Source organism: Patagioenas fasciata, chromosome 7 (genome assembly GCF_037038585.1).
Source record: "Patagioenas fasciata isolate bPatFas1 chromosome 7, bPatFas1.hap1, whole genome shotgun sequence".
Taxonomy (NCBI): domain Eukaryota; kingdom Metazoa; phylum Chordata; class Aves; order Columbiformes; family Columbidae; genus Patagioenas; species Patagioenas fasciata.
The window spans coordinates 40730656-40750585 of record NC_092526.1 but is presented as its reverse complement, the minus strand read 5'-3'; the positions used below and the strand labels follow the sequence as shown (position 1 = coordinate 40750585).

Sequence of the window (19930 nt, the reverse complement as noted above, 5' to 3'; positions counted from 1 at the left end):
TAGATACAATGCTTTTGCTAATACTACTTTAGTTAGTTTAGTAATCTTAATACGTAAAGCTCCAGCCTCCAAATTTGGCAGGACAGCACTGGCAACTGTCTGTCAGGGGATAGTAACTTCTTTAATAGGCATAACTGATTTGCTGCAGAACGCACATCCAGCTGCATCCTGTCGTAACTAAAATGGTCTTGTCATCCGAGTGGCTAGTTCAGTGCATTTCCCTTGGCACTGCTGTCACTGTTGGACAAACTGCTCTGGGTTATTTTTAGCCATGTTATCTGTGTTTTGGCTTAAGCAGGCCATGCTAAAAGTAATCATTTTATAGTTTAAACCATCGTTTTTATTGTTAGGACTTCATTTTACATCTTATATACATGTTTACAAAATGGTATATGCATTTGCAGACTAATTTTCATCGTTTATTATTGTCCATGTTCTGGTTTTATTCAAAGGGTGTCCTATTTCAATACAATTCTGAATAGCTAAGAGGCGAATATTTCTTGTTTAAGGTTGAGTGCTACCTGCTGTTAGCTCACTTAACGTGGTTCAGTCTTAAACACTGAAATACCCATTTCTTCAGAAGAAGTTTGCACTGAGTTGTCTTGTTGGCTTTCAAGAGATGAAGTGAAAATTCTGACAAGATTATAAATGCAAAAAAAAAAAAAGAGCTCCAGACATAGATTTAAGCATATGTTTAAGCCTATTAAATTTAATCTAAATGCATGTTTTTATACATGGCTAGATCTGGATACATGATGAATAGCCATCTTGTTAATAACATCTCTTATTTTGACTGAAATTTGGCTTTTCTTTTGTTGATTTAGAACCAGCAGAGCAGTCCGTCTTATTCTGAGCCGAGGGGACGATATGTTAATCACTGGTGGCCGACATCCTTTTCTTGGTAAATATAAAGTGAGTGTCACAAGAATTCAGTGAAAAAAATACACGCCCATATTCTGTGAATAAGTATTTCAGCATTACTGGTTAATATTGGTTCTATCAATGAAAATGAGTGTGATCGCTTCTCAAATAAAACAACTGGCTAGGAAACCAAGAGACAAAGTTGCTGTACAGCCCTTTCTCTGATTCTGCCTGTATCTCTGCAAGGGTTTGTTTTGATTTTTCTGGTCCCTTCATGTCATTTTCCTTCTATATTAATAGCTCTTTCTGTCTGTCTTTCTGCGAATGGGATGCCAAACTAGCTCAAGCTTCTGCAGAGGTTTATTTTAAACCGCCCATATGGTTGGGTTCATGCAAAGGAGCAGCTAGATATTCACAGAAACAGTGTCGTACAGGAAACCTCACCCTGTGGAGGAAGTTAATCTCTTCCCTGCTCATGCACTGTCATCAGTCATAACTTTGCATCAGGACAAATTCTGCCGCCTTTGCCATCTCTACGATGCAGGAAACGTAAGAGAGGTTTTATCAGATGCTTCCCTTAAGGTGAAAAGAGAGATGTGAGACAAAGAGAACATTTCTTCATTAAGAAAAACAAATGTCAGACTCCATCTACCAGACACTGTTCGTACTGTCAGAGCATGATTTGACATTCCTATATGACACACGTATCGCTCATCTCAGGCAATACGCAGGAAGCCACTGGGCTTCTCTGCTGCTTCCTCTCCAGGGGGCTGACGTTGCCGGTTATCAGCTGTACCTGTACAGGTGCCAGGTGGGAAAGCCAAGGTCTCAGGAACACACTTTCATTCTCTCTTGCCCTTCTATAGTTTCACCCAACGCTGCCCAGAAATCCATAGTGCAGTATGACCCTGATTGCATGGGTTACATTCGTTTTCAAAATCTACAAGCACGGAAGAAATGAATGAATGCCAAGTTCTAAACAGGTTATTGTTGATCCTTCTAGGTTGGCTTCATGAATGATGGTAGGATCAAAGCAGTGGATGCCCAGTATTACATTAATGGAGGATGCACCCCTGACGAATCAGTTGTGGTAAGGATTTTCTAAGCTGATAGATCTTATAGGGTGGAGGGAAAATGCTGAAGGCTGAATCCCCTTGCCACATGAATTGTTAATCATATAGCCATTTGATGTAGGGACTGTGCCTTGGTGGAAAATCTACACCCAGTGCTTTAACCTTTCCTTATTCAGTTCAGTGAAGCGCTATACTGCTTCTTGATATTTTTCTACACATTCACTTCATGAATGGTTTATCAGGCTTAGTTTCACATTATAAACTTGTCAACTATCAGTGTATTCCTTTTAATATACATATTGCATTTATGCCTGCTGAAAGCCTTATGTATGTCTACAAGGCTAGAAAGACCTTTCTTAACCTTCAGAAAATTCATACTGGTAGCTGACCTGTTACTGTCTTCATACATTTCTGTACTGGGTCTGTGTTTTTTGTGCTGAATACCTCAGTTCCTCACTTATAGGTCTTCAAAGTATAACACGTTGCTTGGTTTGCTATCAGTCACTGGCTATTTGTGTTTGCATAGGCTATTCTAGCTGTAATTGAAATGTTTGAGGTTACTGCCCCTCACCTGCTTGTCATTGCCGCAACTGTGGGTATTTTCTGGACTCTGAAATCTGTCAGTGTAAGTGCCCAGGCTATTGCTGCCTAGCGTGGTTCTGAAAAACAACCTGGGTTAGGAACAAATCCATGATCAAAAGCATGAACTTCAATGCAGCTCACATGTCAGAACCGTCTTAAGATGAAGTTCTACAATGATCCAGTGAAGCTGGACCTGGAAGTGGAGGCAGTGATAACCAGCTGAGAAGCCTCTCCATCCAACTCACCTGCAGCTGGAATATCCCATGATAACAGCCTGACCTCTGACATCGCTCCCTAATTAATGGCATCAATAACCAGTGCTCTAGCTGTGTGATTCCTTTTGATCCAATTAGCATAGCATTAATAATTCAACACTTTTAAAAGCAGAAATGAGTTTATTTGAAATAAAATCGTCAGCTTTACCCAACTTACAGCCCAGGTTTATTTCCTGGGCCAGTGTGATTTATCTCTGTGTTCCCAAGGAAGTATTGTGGGGTTTATTCTTTCTTCTGTGGAGTGCAGCTGTAGAGAGGGCTGAGATGCTTGGTGCTCATCCTAATAATGACCGGTCTTCCAGCATGGAAGCTGAACTCCAGTAATCTGCGCTTCACTTGGTTATTGTTCAGTTAGCAGAAAATCATGTATTTTAATTCTCTGTGATTGCATCAAGATTAGAACAGACATTTCTGGGAAGAAACTTTGGCGTAGCTTAGAGTCCTATTATAACAATACATTGTATTCCCTCTGATTTATCGGTAACCCTTTCAAGACTGATCAGCTTCATACACGTGCTTTCTCTGAAGTTTGTAAAAATTGTGGTCATAATTTAAAGAAAAGACGTTTAAAAATAACATTTCAACTTGTATTTCATAAGTGAAAAAGTAGCACTATATGACACTATTTATATGCATAGTTATTACAGCAAAACGATCTTCAGTTGTTTCTATGCAGAAATGTTGTGAAGTTTGTTGTTCAAAGTTCAGCAGAAATACAGGCTTAAATTTACCATTCTGAGAAATTTGTTTAACATTAAAGAGACCCAGTGGCCTCTTCAGGAGGCATCAGAACATTTTTAAACTTGTTATTTTGGTACTGACTCGTAGAACCTAATTTGCAGTATCTAATATGGGATTCTCCTTTTCTCGTGTTTTTGTGTTTGTCACGTGAAATGTCTTAAAGAAAACTGTAAGAACCAGAAGACATAGTAGACTGCAGCACCTATTCTTTCTGGTGGAACTAAACAACTAACTGTGAATTCCCATAGGACGTGATAATTTAGAACGCTTTCAGCATTTCATTTCATAGATCCTGTTGCTTTAAATCTCATCTGCCTGTGTGGCTTTTGATATCAAAGAGGGAGCAAAATCAATGTAAAACGAAGCACCTGTTAATCTTTAACTACTGCCCAGCACTCCTCTCCTAGGAACATCAGCTGTGTTCTGTGAATATCAAAAAAGAACTGAAAACTAACATGCTGCATGAGTGTATGAATAAAGCCTGCATGTGTGCATAAGAGTATTCTTGCTATCAGTGAGCGGCAGAAACCCAATTTGAAAGCTAATTGTCTCAAGTTAAGGTCTTTATATGAGGTGAGAAGGATTTAAATGTGAATTTGAAAGAGGCACTGTTGTGACATTGAACTATACGTGTTTGTCCCCTACCACAGGTGGCAGAAGTAGCCTTGTTAAAAATGGACAACGCGTACAAGATTCCCAACTTGAGATGCTGGGCTTACACCTGCAAAACAAACTTGCCGTCAAACACAGCATTCCGAGGGTTTGGCTTTCCCCAGTCAGCGCTGGTGACAGAAACGTGGATCATGGGAGTTGCAGATAAAACCGGCTTATCACCAGAAAAGGTGACAAAATGAAGGCATCTTCCCTCCTGAAATGAAGCCTTTGCGGTCTGAGAGTTAAAACCCTTTAGATTAGCTCAACTGTTTGAACAAATATTTTCTAAGTTGAACATAGTTTGTGCTAAAATTAATATACTTTTAAATCAATGTCTAGTTGTTGAGCAAATAGCGTGCTCTTAAAAACTGAACTAAACTGGTAACTGTTCAAAAAACAGTAGCAGTCCTCCAACGTGGTCAGTCTGCCTTTAACAAGATTATGCGATAGCTGCTCGTTTTATTATTGCAGATTAGGGAAATCAACATGTATAAGGAGAACGAGCAGACACACTTCAAACAAAAGCTTGATCCACAAAACTTGAAACGGTGCTGGAATGAATGTATGGAGAAATCTGCCTTCTACAGTAGGAGAGCAGCTGTCAGTGAATTTAACAAACAAAACTACTGGAAGAAAAAAGGGATTGCCATTGTACCAATGAAGTTTCCATTCGGAATGGGCACACGGTATCTTTCTCAGGTTAGTTTCTTTAAAGAAAAGTGAGCTAAGCTTTTTATCCACACATGATTTCAGTTATCCTACCCTAGGATGCAAAATGTGTTATCCTACAACTTCTGCCAAACTATCATCCTCCTCATGGTTGTTCCCTGAAGGCTCCGCTTCAAAGACGAAGTTTCAGGAAGAAAAGGAGGACAGTAGTATTTTTGGTTCTTTGTATTTTGTTTATTGTAGGTGTCCAGTGCTTCTGGAATAGACAGCATTTTATCAACTGAAAATGAATTGGCAGACTTGTATCATATCAAACTGACTCTCTGTTGGAGGCTAAAATCACAGCGCTTCTTCCAGCTGAGTCCGGGAGGAGAATCTCATTCAGAACCTTCCCGCTGTGTCTAATGCTGACAGCATTAGACAGCAAGCAGCTGAAAAAACTGTGTCCAAAGGCTCGAAAACATCAATGACAGAGAACAAGGCACTTGCAGCACTTTGTGTGTGCAGCCACTAGTGAGGAAGGTCCTCAGGTTTCTTTTGGAACCATTGAGATATTGTTGCCCGGTGTAGATTTATTTCAGGATCTAGCAACAGAAAAAGCAGATCTCCAAGGATTTGTATCTTTTTCTTTTGAAGTTCATTATAGACAAAGAACAGGGACTAGCATTCCAAATTTTGCCTTCTATTCAAAAACATTAAACAGATAAATTTAAATACTCTGCAACACTGTGTCTTTTTTGATTCGTCAGTTTGTCACCATATACAACATATTTCTCACTGGTCTAATCTTGATTTTGTTTGTCTCTTTTAGGCTGCTGCTCTGGTTCATATTTATACTGATGGGTCTGTGCTTCTGACGCATGGTGGAATTGAGATGGGGCAGGGTATTCATACAAAAATGATCCAGGTAACCAATGATCCAAGCAAATATTACCCTGTGCTTTATCTGTCATGCAGATCAACAGTGTGAAGGTTTTCTTCTTGGTTAGTTAGTGTACCAGTAGGACAGTTTCTTAATCGGTATAGCCGCTGCTTCTTTGCATTGATAGAGCCAGAGAGCGAAGATGCTTTCATTAAGAGTCACAGAGACAGGAAGAAAAAGCAGATTGTTTGGGTTTCATTCTTCTAATGGTATGTGAAGAGGCTTATTAGAAATAAGATTTTGGGGGGCTGATCCCGTAAAACCCATGGTAAAAAAAGAGACAGTCAGCATTCAGATTCATGTACAGTCCAGGCGGTATTATTACTATCATATTTGTTTAATGGATAATTGAGAGGCAGATCTGTAAAAGTATTTATCAAGTCAATGAAAGCTTGGGATCTGGGCCCACATAATTTGCCCTAAGTCATACAAGATATAAGCAGCAAAATCAGGAGCTGCATGTTGGACTCCAGAGTCTGGATCCCGAGTTTGAGGACAGCTGAAACACCCCCCTTCTTTGCTGTTTCTTTGTGCTGACAATCTGGGCAGGATGATTTCAGCTGGAGGCTGGAAGAAGGCTTGCTAGGACTTCATCTTTCCTGGTGTCGCTGACTTCCAGCAAGTACTGGGGAAATGCTGAGGCGTTTAGAATGTTTTTAAAACAGAGAAGAATGTGTTGTTCTTCCTGAAACAGGTTGCTAGTCGGGAATTGAACATCCCCATGTCACGTATTCACTTCTGTGAAACGAGCACCACGACTGTTCCCAACGCGTGTGCCTCAGCGGGATCTGCAGGGACAGACGTCAATGGCATGGCTGTGAAGGTAAAGAGCAGTACTTAGTTTAACAAAACACCCTGGCCCTCGTGGGATTCGATGCCTGCCAAACTTTAAGCACTAGTGATCCCCTAGAAATCAAGTTAGAGGTTTCCAATAATACCACTGGAGATTGCTCGGAAAAAACATGACTTGTTGACAGTTCCTCAGTAAAGGTGCTTATGCGTCTTCAGAACATCATCTGAGCTTTCCCGAAAGGCTTAAGTTTGACAAAATCCTTGTTTCATAGAACAAACTGCCAAGTCTCATACAAGTCTTATATCCTGTTCTGAATCTGCTGATTCCTGCAGATTCCAGCCCTTGTAACTTAACCCTTTGTTTGTGTCTATCCCCTACCATACGTTTTCAAACCGAGATGATAGTAAAGCATACACTAATTAAATGCTAACTAGAACATATCTTGAATGATACCACATGTATCTGTGTTAATTTTGTGTTACATTCTCCTGACTTCTCACCAGGATGCTTGCCAAACTCTTCTGAAACGCCTGCAGCCGATCATCAACCAGAACCCGAAAGGGACTTGGAATGACTGGGTAAGACACGTGAATCCTACTAAATGCGGTTTCTGTCCTTGTGGAAACTGTGAGATACACATATATAAATATAGTAGTCTATGAGTCTGCTCGGCCTAATAATCCTGAAGTTGAAAACTGCAGAAACAGGTTATTTCACAGAAAGATGGAGTGTAGGTGCTTGGTTTAGATACGTGGGAAACAAACTCCAGGTTATATCTAGTTGGAAAGGAAGAGAAGCTACCTGTGAAGTCACTTTTGGAGGCACAGAAGTTTTTAATATAGAAAATAATATCGGCTTCTGCAGTAACATAATCCAGCGTGGTTTCCCCTCAGACAAGCCATTGCCCAGAAGTTGTCAGGATATATGTGTAGTGTCAGTTTTCACACGTGGCTGTTGTTTATTTTTACCAAATCAATCAAGAGAAGCCTCCTCAACCTCTCCTTTCCATCCCTCTTCCATCTGCAGTATATTGCAGAACTGCAAACAAGTTAGCAGGGATCCTTGCTCCCATTGCTCTAATATGTAATTAGTTATAGTATTAGTAACATTTGCAGTAGAGTAGTATACAAGTAGTGCTAAAGCTATTTATAGAAATGGGACCTGTCTGGTGCCCACTTGAAACTCAAATAGAATCCTAGGGCCAGAAACTGAATTTTCTTAACTAAAAGCTTTCTGCTATAATATCAACTATTTTTATGAAGATATGGTAAGGAATGTCGTCTTATGTATGGAGGTGTTAAAAGAAAACCTGCTTGTTATTTCTTCGTATCCAGTACTGCGTGTTATCTATGGGCTGATGCAAAGGGCAGTCCCTGCCTTGAGCATTTACAGATTCAGTGCGCGAGGGTGTTTCTTCTCAAGTGATTAAATACTGTAATAACTCAAAAAATGCAAACACTTTCTTGGCAGTAATAATTCCTCGCAATAGCAAATACTATTGAAATACGTGTAGCAGCTTGATAACCAGCAGCTACGTAGGCGAAGATCAAATCCAGTTCTCCTCTAATAGATGCCAGATTAATTTGGATAATTTAGACACACCCAAAATATTAGCACAACAGCTGACCTAAGAACGATTGTCAATATATGCAGAGAAATCATTTCACGTCTTGCGAAGTCAGTTCTGCCCCATCGACAAAGAGCGATCCCTTTCTGTTGAACCTGAGCAGAGAAATGGAGCAGGGCCCTTCCTGATTACGGCACTAAAGATTCTGCAGGAGCCACTGTCGACAGGCCTGTTCCGTATTGTGTTGCCAAAAGAATTCAGATTGCTCATAAGAAATTTAGTTCTATAGTATTAGGCATAGTGTATGGCTGAAAAAGCTTAACTCAGCTGGTCTTCCTTGCCTTACAATTTGCTACAGTCTGGTTTTTAAGTAATGTATGTAAATAAGTACATCTATGTAGATCAAGGAAAAATGTGTATGCTGTGTTCATTCCTGATTCCTTCCTTGGTTTACCACAAATACTGCTGTATTTTACAGATTAAAGAAGCTTTTGAACAGAGCGTGAGTCTTTCAGCTACTGGCTACTTTAGGTAACATATTTTTGTTCCTTAAAAATGCATAGGTTAGACCAGGACTGATTTCTGAAGATAACCAATGCTGTGAAGAGAAGTTTCTGTCCAATAGTTCCTTCTAATGGCCCAGCTTATGTTTTATGTAATGCTTTGATTTATGGGGCATTGGAGTACGAAGTAGGAGTGCTAATTTATTCCTGGCCCTGTGTGGACTCTCTAGAAAGTATCGAACAAATACTTCCTCCCATCTTTGCTCCGTGATTTGGCCATTGGCAAACCAGAAAGCACAAAGAAAGTGAGTCCTGCCCATAACAGCAGGTGTGCAAAGTGGGATACAGTTTACTTACTGGAGGCTGTATTGCTCTAAGCTATGATTATTTTTGTACTAGAAATTACTTACACTTTCACCCACAAATGTGATCACACTGAGTAGCATGACAGGAATAACAAGTGGCAACATTAGAATATTGAGCCAGCACAGACCTGTAATCAGCAATGAGGTGCCCTTGTGGAAAATTAGGACCATTTTGTTCTAGATCTGAACCTCAAGGTTATTTCTCTTTTGAGGAAGGAGAATTTTAAACCCCTGGTTGAGTTTAAGAGAAAGCTCATGATAACTTTAAAAAAAAGAGTCAGATGCCATCATTCAGCACTAATTGAAAGCTGGAGGGGGGAACCCCACAGGAGAAGTGGGGCTGCTCACTGACCCTGTTTTGGAGTCATTGTTTTGACCTCTTTGCTTCTGGAGCCTCAGAAAATTCCCCCTGTATCACAGTATCACAGTATGTTTGGGATTGGAAGGGACCTCAAAAGATCATCTAGTCCAATCCCCCTGCTGGAGCAGGAACGCCTAGGTGAGGTCGCACAGGAAGGTGTCCAGGCGGGCTTTGAATGTCTCCAGGGAAGGAGACTCCACAACCTCCCTGGGTAGCCTGTTCCAGTGCTCTGTTACCCTCACTGAGAAGAAGTTCTTTCTCAAATTTAAGTGGAACCTCTTGTGTTCCAGCTTGATCCCATTGCCCCTTGTCCTATCATTGTTTGCCACTGAGAAGAGCCTGCTTTGTTCACAACATCACACTATTGCAGGACACTGATCTTAAACACAGTTCCACTGCTCTCTTCCAGTGCAGCCTCGTGGTCCTTTTTCTCTGAATTATTTTACAGTGTTTATAAAGAACCAGAAATAAAAATTCCTGTGCTGTAGCTCAGGTGGGATTCAAAGCAAAGCTGCTCTTAGCCTGCTGTGCTGTGTATCTTCTCTCCCTCCGCCTGTATTTACTTATCAATTGTGATTTTTCATGTGTTGAGGCAGTCTGGTGTAAGTTGAAGAGGCATTCACAAACCCATACTTGCTTAAAACTAAGAAAAGCCAAAACAAAATGTCTCTTCCTGCTGTTAAGTCTGTTCAAGTATGTTTTTTGCTTATGTACTCCAAAGGAATGAGCAAAAGTCATACTTTACTATTGAGGGTTAATGGTGTCCAAAAACATCTGCAGGTCCCTGAGCCTCAAATCCTGTGTTGCTCTAGTTCCTGTCCAGTCATATTCTCCACATCCTAGAATCTCAAATCTAGCTGAGGTAGATGGGATACACAAAATTTTGTGTATCTCCCTCTCAAGTCTGGTATTAGTCACAAATGAAGACAGATTATCAGACTAAAGAGCGCCAAGGTCTCTTTCTAAGGCAGGTGGTCATTTCTAAGTGCATGACAATATCTGAAAGTAGAAAAAGGCATTTGGTTGTAGTTTTGTACATACACAAATCATTAAGATTTTTACTTGCACTTTATACATACTAATCAGCCACAAAAAGTCCCACACAAGCCATGATCAAGAATAGCGTATTAACACTTAAAGCTTCTCCTTTGAGCTATCAGCAACTCAAGGACACACCAGGAAGTGGTTATTTGAAGAGTTTTCTGATCTTCACCAAGAAGCTTGCTACTAAATGAAAAAGGATGTACAAGCACAACAGCAGCAGTGCTTTGTGTTCCAGCTACTGAGAAAGAACAGGCTTTCCCATTCCTTCCTTCTCAGTGAAGCGCTGTCTACACTGTGTGCAGTCCAGGAACATCTCTAGCGTTGACCTCTCAATGATCCTTCCCCACACCTGATTAACCTTGTTGCTGTAACACTATTACACTAGTGTAATTTCACTCTAGTTCCTATCCAGTCATATTCTCCACATCCTAGAATCTCAAATCTAGCTGAGGTAGATGGGATGTGGAAAGTTTTGTGTATCCCTTCTTCAATGCTTGGAACCATACTGTAATGGGTTTATGTGGTATAATTTTAAATGTGCTCAACAAAGACATTTCAGTCATACATGGTCAGAAAATACACCTTGGTCACGTAGCTCGTGTTGTTGGGAGATACTGCATTTCAGTGGCCTCTTGAGCCTGTTGAATTTACCCCATCCTGACTACTATAGTTCCCTCAGTTAGTCCCACTCCCTTCTAAGTAATTACACCTTTATTTCAATATTCCTGTTTTAACACTCTCACTCATTCTATAGGCGGTTTCTGTAATTTCAACTCATTTATCTCTTGTAAATAATTCCGTCCTAGGTCCTGACCAGTTTTCCTCCCTTTTTCTGAATTCACTTACGTGTTATAACCTCAGCAACCATCACCTTAAATTTATATTCTGTACTTGATCACCATGTATTTATTAGTCTATTTCTGGGGTTACGCTGGTTATGGACTCTCTTGAACTGAAATAGCTTGTTTGTCTACTAAATTTTATGTAAATACCAGCTCCATCAAACCTAAACTACTAGTGCTCTGTAGGATTTCATGGGACTGTTGGGATTCTGATTTGTTATTTAAGATTCTACTTGAAGTAGTTTCAAACTTTCTCACGCTCATCTGCTTTGTTATGATGCAAATGTTCATTAATTCTCTTCCTGTGGACTTTGTTTCTTCCATCAGAGGTTACAATGAAACCATGGATTGGGACAAAGGGGAGGGACAGCCCTTCACATATTTTCTTTATGGAGCTGCTTGTTCAGAGGTTGAAATTAACTGTCTAACAGGAGATCACAAGGTAATAATTGAGCGCCGTGGAAGTTTTGTAAATAATGTGAGTGAGATTTGTTTGTATGACTGGATGCTCCAGGTTTTGCATGAATAAGTCACCTGTCTTCACATGATAGTAAATATATCAGCAATGTGAATGCAAATTGTAGGCAGAGCAGAATGGAAGCTGTGCAGTGTTAACCGGCGTTTGGCACATTTGTGTTCATGGCACACGCGTTCACCTTTTGGGTCATGGCAAACATCTGACATGTTCTTTGCTTGTTCTCTCCCTGTTTGCCAGCAAACAAATGACAGCAGGGCTAAATATTCTCTTTCCAGGCTTTTGACCATCTAGATAGCTGAATGTCCCAGAGTGCTGATTGTGTGCCCTCTGTCTGTACTTAGTTATGTGGGGATTTCCTTGCGCAATGGGAAAAATCTGGCAGGGCTGTCTCTGGCTGAACTTCTACTCAAGTTGAGACAGGCTCATTTGCTTGGAATGGGGTATTGGAAATTACTTGGAAATTGTGTACACGGAGCAATACGTTCTGATGCCTCCACTCTCTGCATCTCAGTAATGTGCATTTGAATTTTATTGACAGAACCTCAGAACAGACATTGTTATGGACATTGGCTGCAGCATAAATCCAGCTGTGGATATAGGACAGGTATGTGTCAAGGATTTCCTGCTGTCTCATTTCTGTTACACTGATAGCCTTATCTGAAGTGAAAATGACCTCATTAATTCAGAAGATGTTAATTTCTTACTAGATAACGTTTTAAGTCATAGATCACATTAGAAGACCCTTTACTTGTACACTTGCCCCATTTCAGTTATTAACAGCTTCATAGCTGTCAATGAAGCTTGAATTTTACCCATGGTGCCAACCTGTAGTACTTCCTCTCAGTAGATGTGCCCACTGTCTGCTGGACTTAAATCCTGGTTGTCATCTCCAGTCTGCGAATTCTCGTGTTGTTTGACCTGCCTTCCCCACCTGATAGCGGGGAAACACCTTTCTTCATTGCAGGCTGGTCCACAGGTCTCATCGCTTCATCATGAAAGCGTTTGCCTGGTGTGAGGGAGGAGCGTAACAGCTTTCCCCATCACCGTAACCTCAGAATGCTCAAGAATCACATTAGGCAGACAGGAAAGAAAATGGTCTTCTATCAGCTAGTGACACAAATCGGGTCTTCCCAAAATTGTACCCGTTTTACCAAACACGCTTATGTAAATGCTGTTTCTTTTCTTGTTTAAAGATTGAAGGTGCCTTTGTTCAAGGCATCGGGCTGTACACAATGGAGGAATTAAAATACTCTCCAGAAGGAGTCCTCTGTACTCGGGGTCCAGATCAGTATCAGATCCCCGGTGTTTGTGATATTCCAGAACAGTTTAGTGTTTCCCTGCTGCCATCTTCCCAAAATCCTTATGCCATCTATGCATCCAAGGTAAGCGACCATCACAGGGCCCAATTCTGAGATCCCAGGGCAAACAGAGAAATTACTCTGATATCAAACTTATATATGTCTTCAGTTTCTTTAGCATTTGAAAAAAAGTCCATAAAATTGTTTTATATATGACACCAGGGAAGCTAATATGAAGAGATACCATGCGAGATATCGCTGCATATCTTTCCTAGTTGGCAAGCAGTAATTTTAGGGTTTCATTAACAGATCATACACAGAAGCTGGAAGCTGAATTTAAAACCATACTTTTATAATATGGTGATAAACTGAAGACTTAGACTAAAAATACCAAAGAACTTGATGGAGAAATAATCGTGACAGTGAGACTGTGCAGCTTGTGTGTTATGCAATAAGAAATAGGTAGTATGTGTGTATTTATATGAGAGATTGGCTCAAGTATTTAGTTGATACAATCATTGCTTCAGTTCACACCAGCAAATATTCTGGCCAGTGGCATGTAAGTAGTAATGGTAAATCAAGGTGAAGGTAATTCTGCAAATCTCTGGCTGTTGCAAGTACTAAGTATGCTTTTAGAATATGGTAAAATAAAACAGCATGACAGGAGGAAAAAGCATCATTTACAGTGAAAGTTATTAAAGAAAAATAGGTCCTTTAAAATTATTTAAAGCTGTCTCAGTAATACAGAATTAGAAAAGTATGTGTTTAAAAAAATATCATCTGGACAAAGTAGTTGATTTGGAGCTGATCTAGGGAGCCGATACTGACGTCCCTCTTTAAACAGCTTTTATACTTTTCTGTGATCCTGTAGTTAGCCTTAAAATTCACCATAGGAAGGTGTGATTCTGTCTTCATGCACCATGTTTGGTGAAGACATTTGATTCTCAGATTTTAGCAAGGAGATAAATAAGATTCAGCTGCAATATCCCAGTCCAGTCCAGATTAAGCTGTTTGATACCACAGCACTGAGAGAACTACGGAAGGAGGGTGGATTTTACCCATCTTTGAGATCAGGAACAAATGTGAATCTTATGTCAGAGCAGTAAGAGGATGTCAGTGGTGTTCGTCTGCAGGGAATTGTCATCAGTTCAGGCTCTGTTTCTTACTTGTATCTGTACCTGGGTTTAGATTGTTTTCATTTTATCTGCCAGTTATTCTAAATTTCAGTTTAGCAATGAGCCAAAAAGAGTCTAAAATCAATAGCCAATATTTCAACACAACCTTTGTGGCTCCCTGGAAGCTGCTACCATCAGAAGACTTGGAATGATCTGAGCTTCCTTCCACTAAATCTAAAATAAGCTTCCTTACTGAAGGACAAAATGCTTCTTGAGTCACTGACGTTTAAGCTTTTTAGTTGGTATCGATATGGCTCATTTGCTCAAAATCTACGCATATTTGTTTTCTTTTTTTCTTTCATTTTTAGGGGATAGGTGAGGCAGGACTTTTCTTGGGATGCTCTGTGTTCTTCGCTTTGAGAGATGCAGTGGCTCATGTGAGAGCCGAAAGAGGACTAAAGAAGAGCTTGGTGCTGAACAGCCCTCTGACCGCTGAGCAAATACGGGCAGGCTGTGCGGACGGCTTCACTGACATGGTGATAAGGAGGTGGGGGAAGGATCTGTTTAAATTTCTCTGGATGAAAGTGCACGCTGCTTCTGGCACCTGGAATGGTGGGTGCCTAATGATGTCTCCATGCTTTGTACACAGCATATGGCTCCTTGTAACTGAAATGTCTGGTGAGAGGCCTCACTCACACAAGTTATTCCAACAAATGCCATTCAAGCATTGTATTGGAATTTCCCTGATTTTCTACAGTATTTTTTTTCTTTGAAAATTACGTAGTGTTTACAATCCCCTCTTTCCCCAAAGCCTTCTCCTTTCTTCTGTGTGTCAAATCCCATAGAGGATTAAATAGCTCCTCTCACTGACATGAAATGGATCAGCCTCCAAGCATCCTCAGTCTCCTTCCAGGTACTTTCCCCCGCCGACTTGTGCTCTGTACTCCTTGCTGTGCCCAGTACTCTGGGAGAAAAATAAGGATACAGAAGAAAACCAAATGAGACAATACACTTATAATGTTGATCCTTTATATTCTGTGTTTTCTGCAACTGTTCACTACAGTCACGTGCCCACAAGTCACTCTCTTCATTTCCTGCTTGTTCTCTTAGATGACAAACAATGAATCTGCTTCCTCCACTCCTGGAGCCACATCCATGTGCATGGCGAACCAGAGTGCACAGGACCGGAATGGAACGGAAAACTGATTTACTGCCCCAATACACACTAATCAACATACAGATAAATATATTTTCTCATTTTCAGAATAGAATCAGCTACCAAAAAATACACCTTCCGTCCTCACCTTCATTCTCCACCCAGTATATTCATTGTAGTACTTCACTTGTATTACTGCATTTAATTGTTAGAAATACATCTCCTGCATTTGAAGCATATATATTCAATAAGGAAGGTCTAATGAACAACTCAACTCAAATGCTGCAGCAGAAGAAAGTTACGATGAAGTGTGAAGGTACGTTAGATAACTTACTGCCACTAATTGCACTCAACAACTTCATATGATACATTATTTTCATGGCTTCAACTTTGAGCCTTGCGGTGGAGTGCGACTGCAGAAATCTTTGTCTGTTGAAGAATCAGAGCCTTGCTTGTTGGCTTCAGTCCCTTTTTGATCAGAAGCAATGCTCTGATTTGTAGTAAAGCTGCTTTAGATTCTTTTGGGAAAGACATCTTTGGGTTAAAAACATGCAAGAAACAAAAGTTATTCTTTTCTTTTGCTCTGCCAGGCAAATTGCTATGGCTGCCTTATTTTTTTTATCCCCAAAGTTGGAAGAGTCACTTAGCTGTGATTTCCACTACAAGCTTTCTTTTTCTCATGGAGCAAGCCAAATGCCTCTGAACTTCATGGGAAAACTCACGTGGAGTTCAGCGTGCTTTGAACAGGAGACTGGATGATCCTGGCTCTGGAAAGGATTCTTAAGCAGAGCTTAGTCCTGTGCTCAGGACTATATTGAGCCATGACATTACAGTTAAGAACTTTCACTCTTGGCCACTCCTGTGATAAAGAAGATGGAAAAAAAGAAATGAGATCAAAAGATGATCTGCAAAGATCAGTCACCAGATTCTGCCCCGGGTGCAGTGTGGTTAGACCACAGCTGGAGAGAACAGGGAGGTACAAAGCAGCAATGTATTAAATGGTAACAGAAATCCTGGTGTTACTAAATCTGAAGTATGTACATATTTGCAACCTGAGACCAAGAATTTATCTAGAATATACAAAGTTAATATACTTTGAAAGCTCTGGCCACAATTTACAGATTTCAGCCTGAGAATCCACAATATTGAACTGACTGGGAATTTCAGCCTTTCCTCCTCTTGGAGTGCAAAGCTGAGGTTTCTGTTCTGAATGCACAGACACCAAATACACAAATCTTGAATCTTTGATCTGGGATACATCCTAATCCAGAGAAACCCCTTCCCTTTTTTAGTGAGTCTACAGAAGTTAACTCAAGTATAACAGCACCTGGAAAATTGCAGCAGGTTTGCTGATAAGGAAGTAGAGCTGGGAAAATAGGTAATTTGTCCGTTCAGTGTGAGGTTCTCAGTGAACCTCTGCGTCAGTTGTTCTTTGCTGAGCATGGGGATTGCTCTTCAGTTACTCCTGGGACAGATTGCCCCAGAGCCATGCAGACTGTCATTTGGAATGAAAATAAGTGGCTCTGATTAGTCTGACGCGTCACCCTGCAGGCTCTTGTTATTTCACTGCTCCTCAGTTTTCCACAGACTATTTTCTCTTTTTGCCTTCCATCCCTTTTATGAGTTGATACTGTATCTGTGACAGAAATCAGGTTAGTGGGTTAAACGGGTCTTGCATTGGCTATTAAGGTATTAAATATTGTTTCAATTTGCTTGTCTCTCTGTACCTGCTATGAGTCAGTGAAATTCAGCTGCTTAGGCATGGGTGTTTAGACCATTTTAGATGTCAAGAGACAGCAGAGACGTAGGAGAGCACAGGACTGGAAGACACAACGTAGTCACTGGAGGCCAAGCAGGTCATAGCAAAGCATCTCAGGTGGCTCTACAAGTGTGGCTTAGGCAGCTTTCACTTCTTTTTCTTCACTTTCTTTGTATTATTTTGCCTTTTATATATTGTAAGAAAGTAAATAAATCAAATTAAATGTTCATGCTGCTGCCATCATTAGTTTTTCTGCTTTCCAGCACATTAGTTTCACCGCACGGGCTTGTTAATGACAGCTCCCAACCCCATGTGGCGGTAAGAGCCCCAAAACATGGGTCAGTTCTGGGATATGCTGAAGCGGGGAGCATATAGGTCTGTTAACCTGGGGAAGGCGCATTGTCTGTTGTTCTCCTGTGCACCTCTGCATCAGCGCAGGTGCTGGTAAGGCCCAGACAAGTCAAATCTTGTACCAATCGCGGCGCAACCCTTGCAGGCAGTGATGTCTCCCCACCCGCAGCGCGGAGGTGTTTGCGCTCCAGGGGTTCATTGTGTTCTAGACCTGCAGTAATTAATCAAAAGAAAAAAGTAGTTAATTTTTTTTTTTCTGTTCTTGATGCCAAACGCTCACATTTCATTTTCTAAGACATTTTGTCACCTTTTGTTACTTTGCAGGTCAAGTGAATAAGAATTCCTACTAATGAACATGTCGCCCAAAATATATTACAAGCTGGAATTAAGGAATTTTATTTCTTTGTTAAGCAATTAAGTGTCTATAGGAGAACAACCAGCAAAGCCATTCTTGAATTCACAATCATCGTGGGGTTTGCACATCACATTCCAGGTTTCAGCCAGCCACCCAAGCCATGTTATCTGTACTCTGGCAACACAGCCCGTCTCCGGTAGCTTTCAGAAGAAATTTATCATACTTATGATGACAACCTTTCATGAGTAAGACTATATATTGGTTAGGATACCTTTGTTGTTGTGTATTTTAAATATATGACACCTTTTATTTGTTTAACAGAACATCAGAACAGACGTCATGGATACTTGTTTTAACATAAATCCAGCTATAGATATAGGACAGGTATGAACATTCAGGGTTTTGATTTCTAATAGATGTTAGTGAATGTTCCTCCTTGTGCCTTAATGATTGGTGTTGTCATTTTAATAGCCACTGAAGCCTAGGAGACACTATCCCTTCACATTCGGGGATGCGGGATTGATGGATGCACTAGTATTAGGTTTTATTTGCAGGTGCATTTGAGGTATCACAGTATCACAGTATGTTTGGGATTGGAAGGGACCTCAAAAGATCATCTAGTCCAATCCCCCTGCTGGAGCAGGAACGCCTAGGTGAGGTCGCACAGGAAGGTGTCCAGGCGGGCTTTGAATGTCTCCAGGGAAGGAGACTCCACAACCTCCCTGGGTAGCCTGTTCCAGGGCTCTGTTACCCTCACTGAGAAGAAGTTCTTTCTCAAATTTAAGTGGAACCTCTTGTGTTCCAGCTTGATCCCATTGCCCCTTGTCCTATCATTGTTTGCCACTGAGAAGAGCCTGACTCCATCCTCGTGGCACTCACCCTTTATATATTTATAAACATTAATAAGGTCACCCCTCAGTCTCCTCTTCTCCAAACTAAAGAGCCCCAGCTCCCTCAGCCTTTCTTCATAAGGGAGATGCTCCACTCCCTTAATCATCTTTGTTGCCCTACGCTGGACCCTCTCCAGCAGTTCCCTGTCCTTCTGGAACTGAGGGGCCCAGAACTGGACACAATATTCCAGATGGGGTCTCACCAGGGCGGAGTAGAGGGGAAGGAGGACCTCTCTCGATCTACTGACCACCCCCCTTGTAATACACCCAAGGATGCCATTGGCCTTCCTGGCCACAAGGGCACAGTGCTGGCTCATGGTCATCCTGTTGTCCACCAGGACCCCCAGGTCCCTTTCCCCTACACTGCTCTCTAATAGGTCATGCCCCAACCTATGCTGGAACTTGGGATTGTTCCTGCCCAGATGCAGGACTCTACACTTTCCCTTGTTAAATTCCATCAGGTGCCTTGAGTCTGAATTCAGCTCCTAACCGATATCCAAATCTGCGTTTTATAGTGGTGTTGGAATGCCGAATGATTTTGGATAAACCCCATTTCTAGTTTGTTCTCTGCTAAACAGTTCTGGTTAGAACAAAGTCTGTTTGGAGCACATCGCCTGCCTAATTTGACTTTTGGGGTGTTTCTGTGACATTTAAGTTGTAGTCAAGCAGGACATCAAAAACGGAGAAAGTGCTCCAGAGACAGAGCTGTAATATTTTAGTGCTAGAGCTAGGTTAGAGTTAGGCTGGACTTGATCCTGAGGATCTCTTCCGACTGGAATGGTTCTGTGATTGCGTGTACAATGGACGGAAGAGAAATGGTGTTGAGATGGTCGGAGGCAGACGGTGCAGAGGCAGAACTGCTGGGAGCCAAGCGCAACTGCGAGGGCTGGCACAAGGGACAGTTTGCTCTGGCACTGGAGGGGGAGACCCCGTGTTGCCCCAAGTCCGAAGTTGATTTTGGGTGCGGATTCTGAGGATGGGGTTGGAGAAGTCTGGGGAGACCCTGGAAGTGGAGGAACTGGAGGGAGATGCTGTGGAATCTCTCTTCTGTGTTTAAATGCATGAGAAAAATTGCTTGACTTAAGCTTTCTCTGAAGCTGGTTTACAAGTCTGATTTTTCTAAGCGTAATCAGTTAAGCCATCAGCTGCTTTAAAACATAGTTTACCTTGGCAGGAAGCTTTACCAGCTTTGGTAAATGATCCGATGGACAGGAAATAATGTATTGATTGGTATTTTCCCCTTTAAAAGCCATGTTTCTGCTGAACAAATAACTCT

The 19930-nt window shown here is 41.2% G+C and overlaps 1 protein-coding gene across 5 annotated transcripts in view; it reads left to right on the top strand.

Moving 5' to 3' along the window:
* The window catches only part of AOX1 (aldehyde oxidase 1), a 41055-nt gene extending 23055 nt beyond the window's left edge, over positions 1-18000 (top strand). The window contains exons 23-36 of one of the 5 annotated variants that reach the window (XR_011740143.1): positions 825-912; positions 1865-1951; positions 4183-4374; positions 4658-4885; positions 5667-5762; positions 6472-6600; positions 7074-7148; positions 8616-8668; positions 11580-11694; positions 12269-12334; positions 12924-13112; positions 14512-14679; positions 15254-15615; positions 17903-18000. Coding sequence is in view for 3 of the 5 variants with exons in the window: in XM_065841083.2 (XP_065697155.1) it covers positions 825-912; positions 1865-1951; positions 4183-4374; positions 4658-4885; positions 5667-5762; positions 6472-6600; positions 7074-7148; positions 8616-8668; positions 11580-11694; positions 12269-12334; positions 12924-13112; positions 14512-14679; positions 15254-15349 (1582 nt within the window). In the remaining 2 variants the exon portion in view is untranslated. Of the gene's footprint in view, positions 1-824; positions 913-1864; positions 1952-4182; positions 4375-4657; positions 4886-5666; positions 5763-6471; positions 6601-7073; positions 7149-8615; positions 8669-11579; positions 11695-12268; positions 12335-12923; positions 13113-14511; positions 14756-15253; positions 17286-17733; positions 17875-17902 lie in introns of those variants that run through there. The other 4 variants (XR_011740142.1, XM_065841083.2, XM_071811519.1 and 1 more) reach the window with 4 other exon arrangements.
* Positions 18001-19930: the final 1930 nt, after the last annotated feature.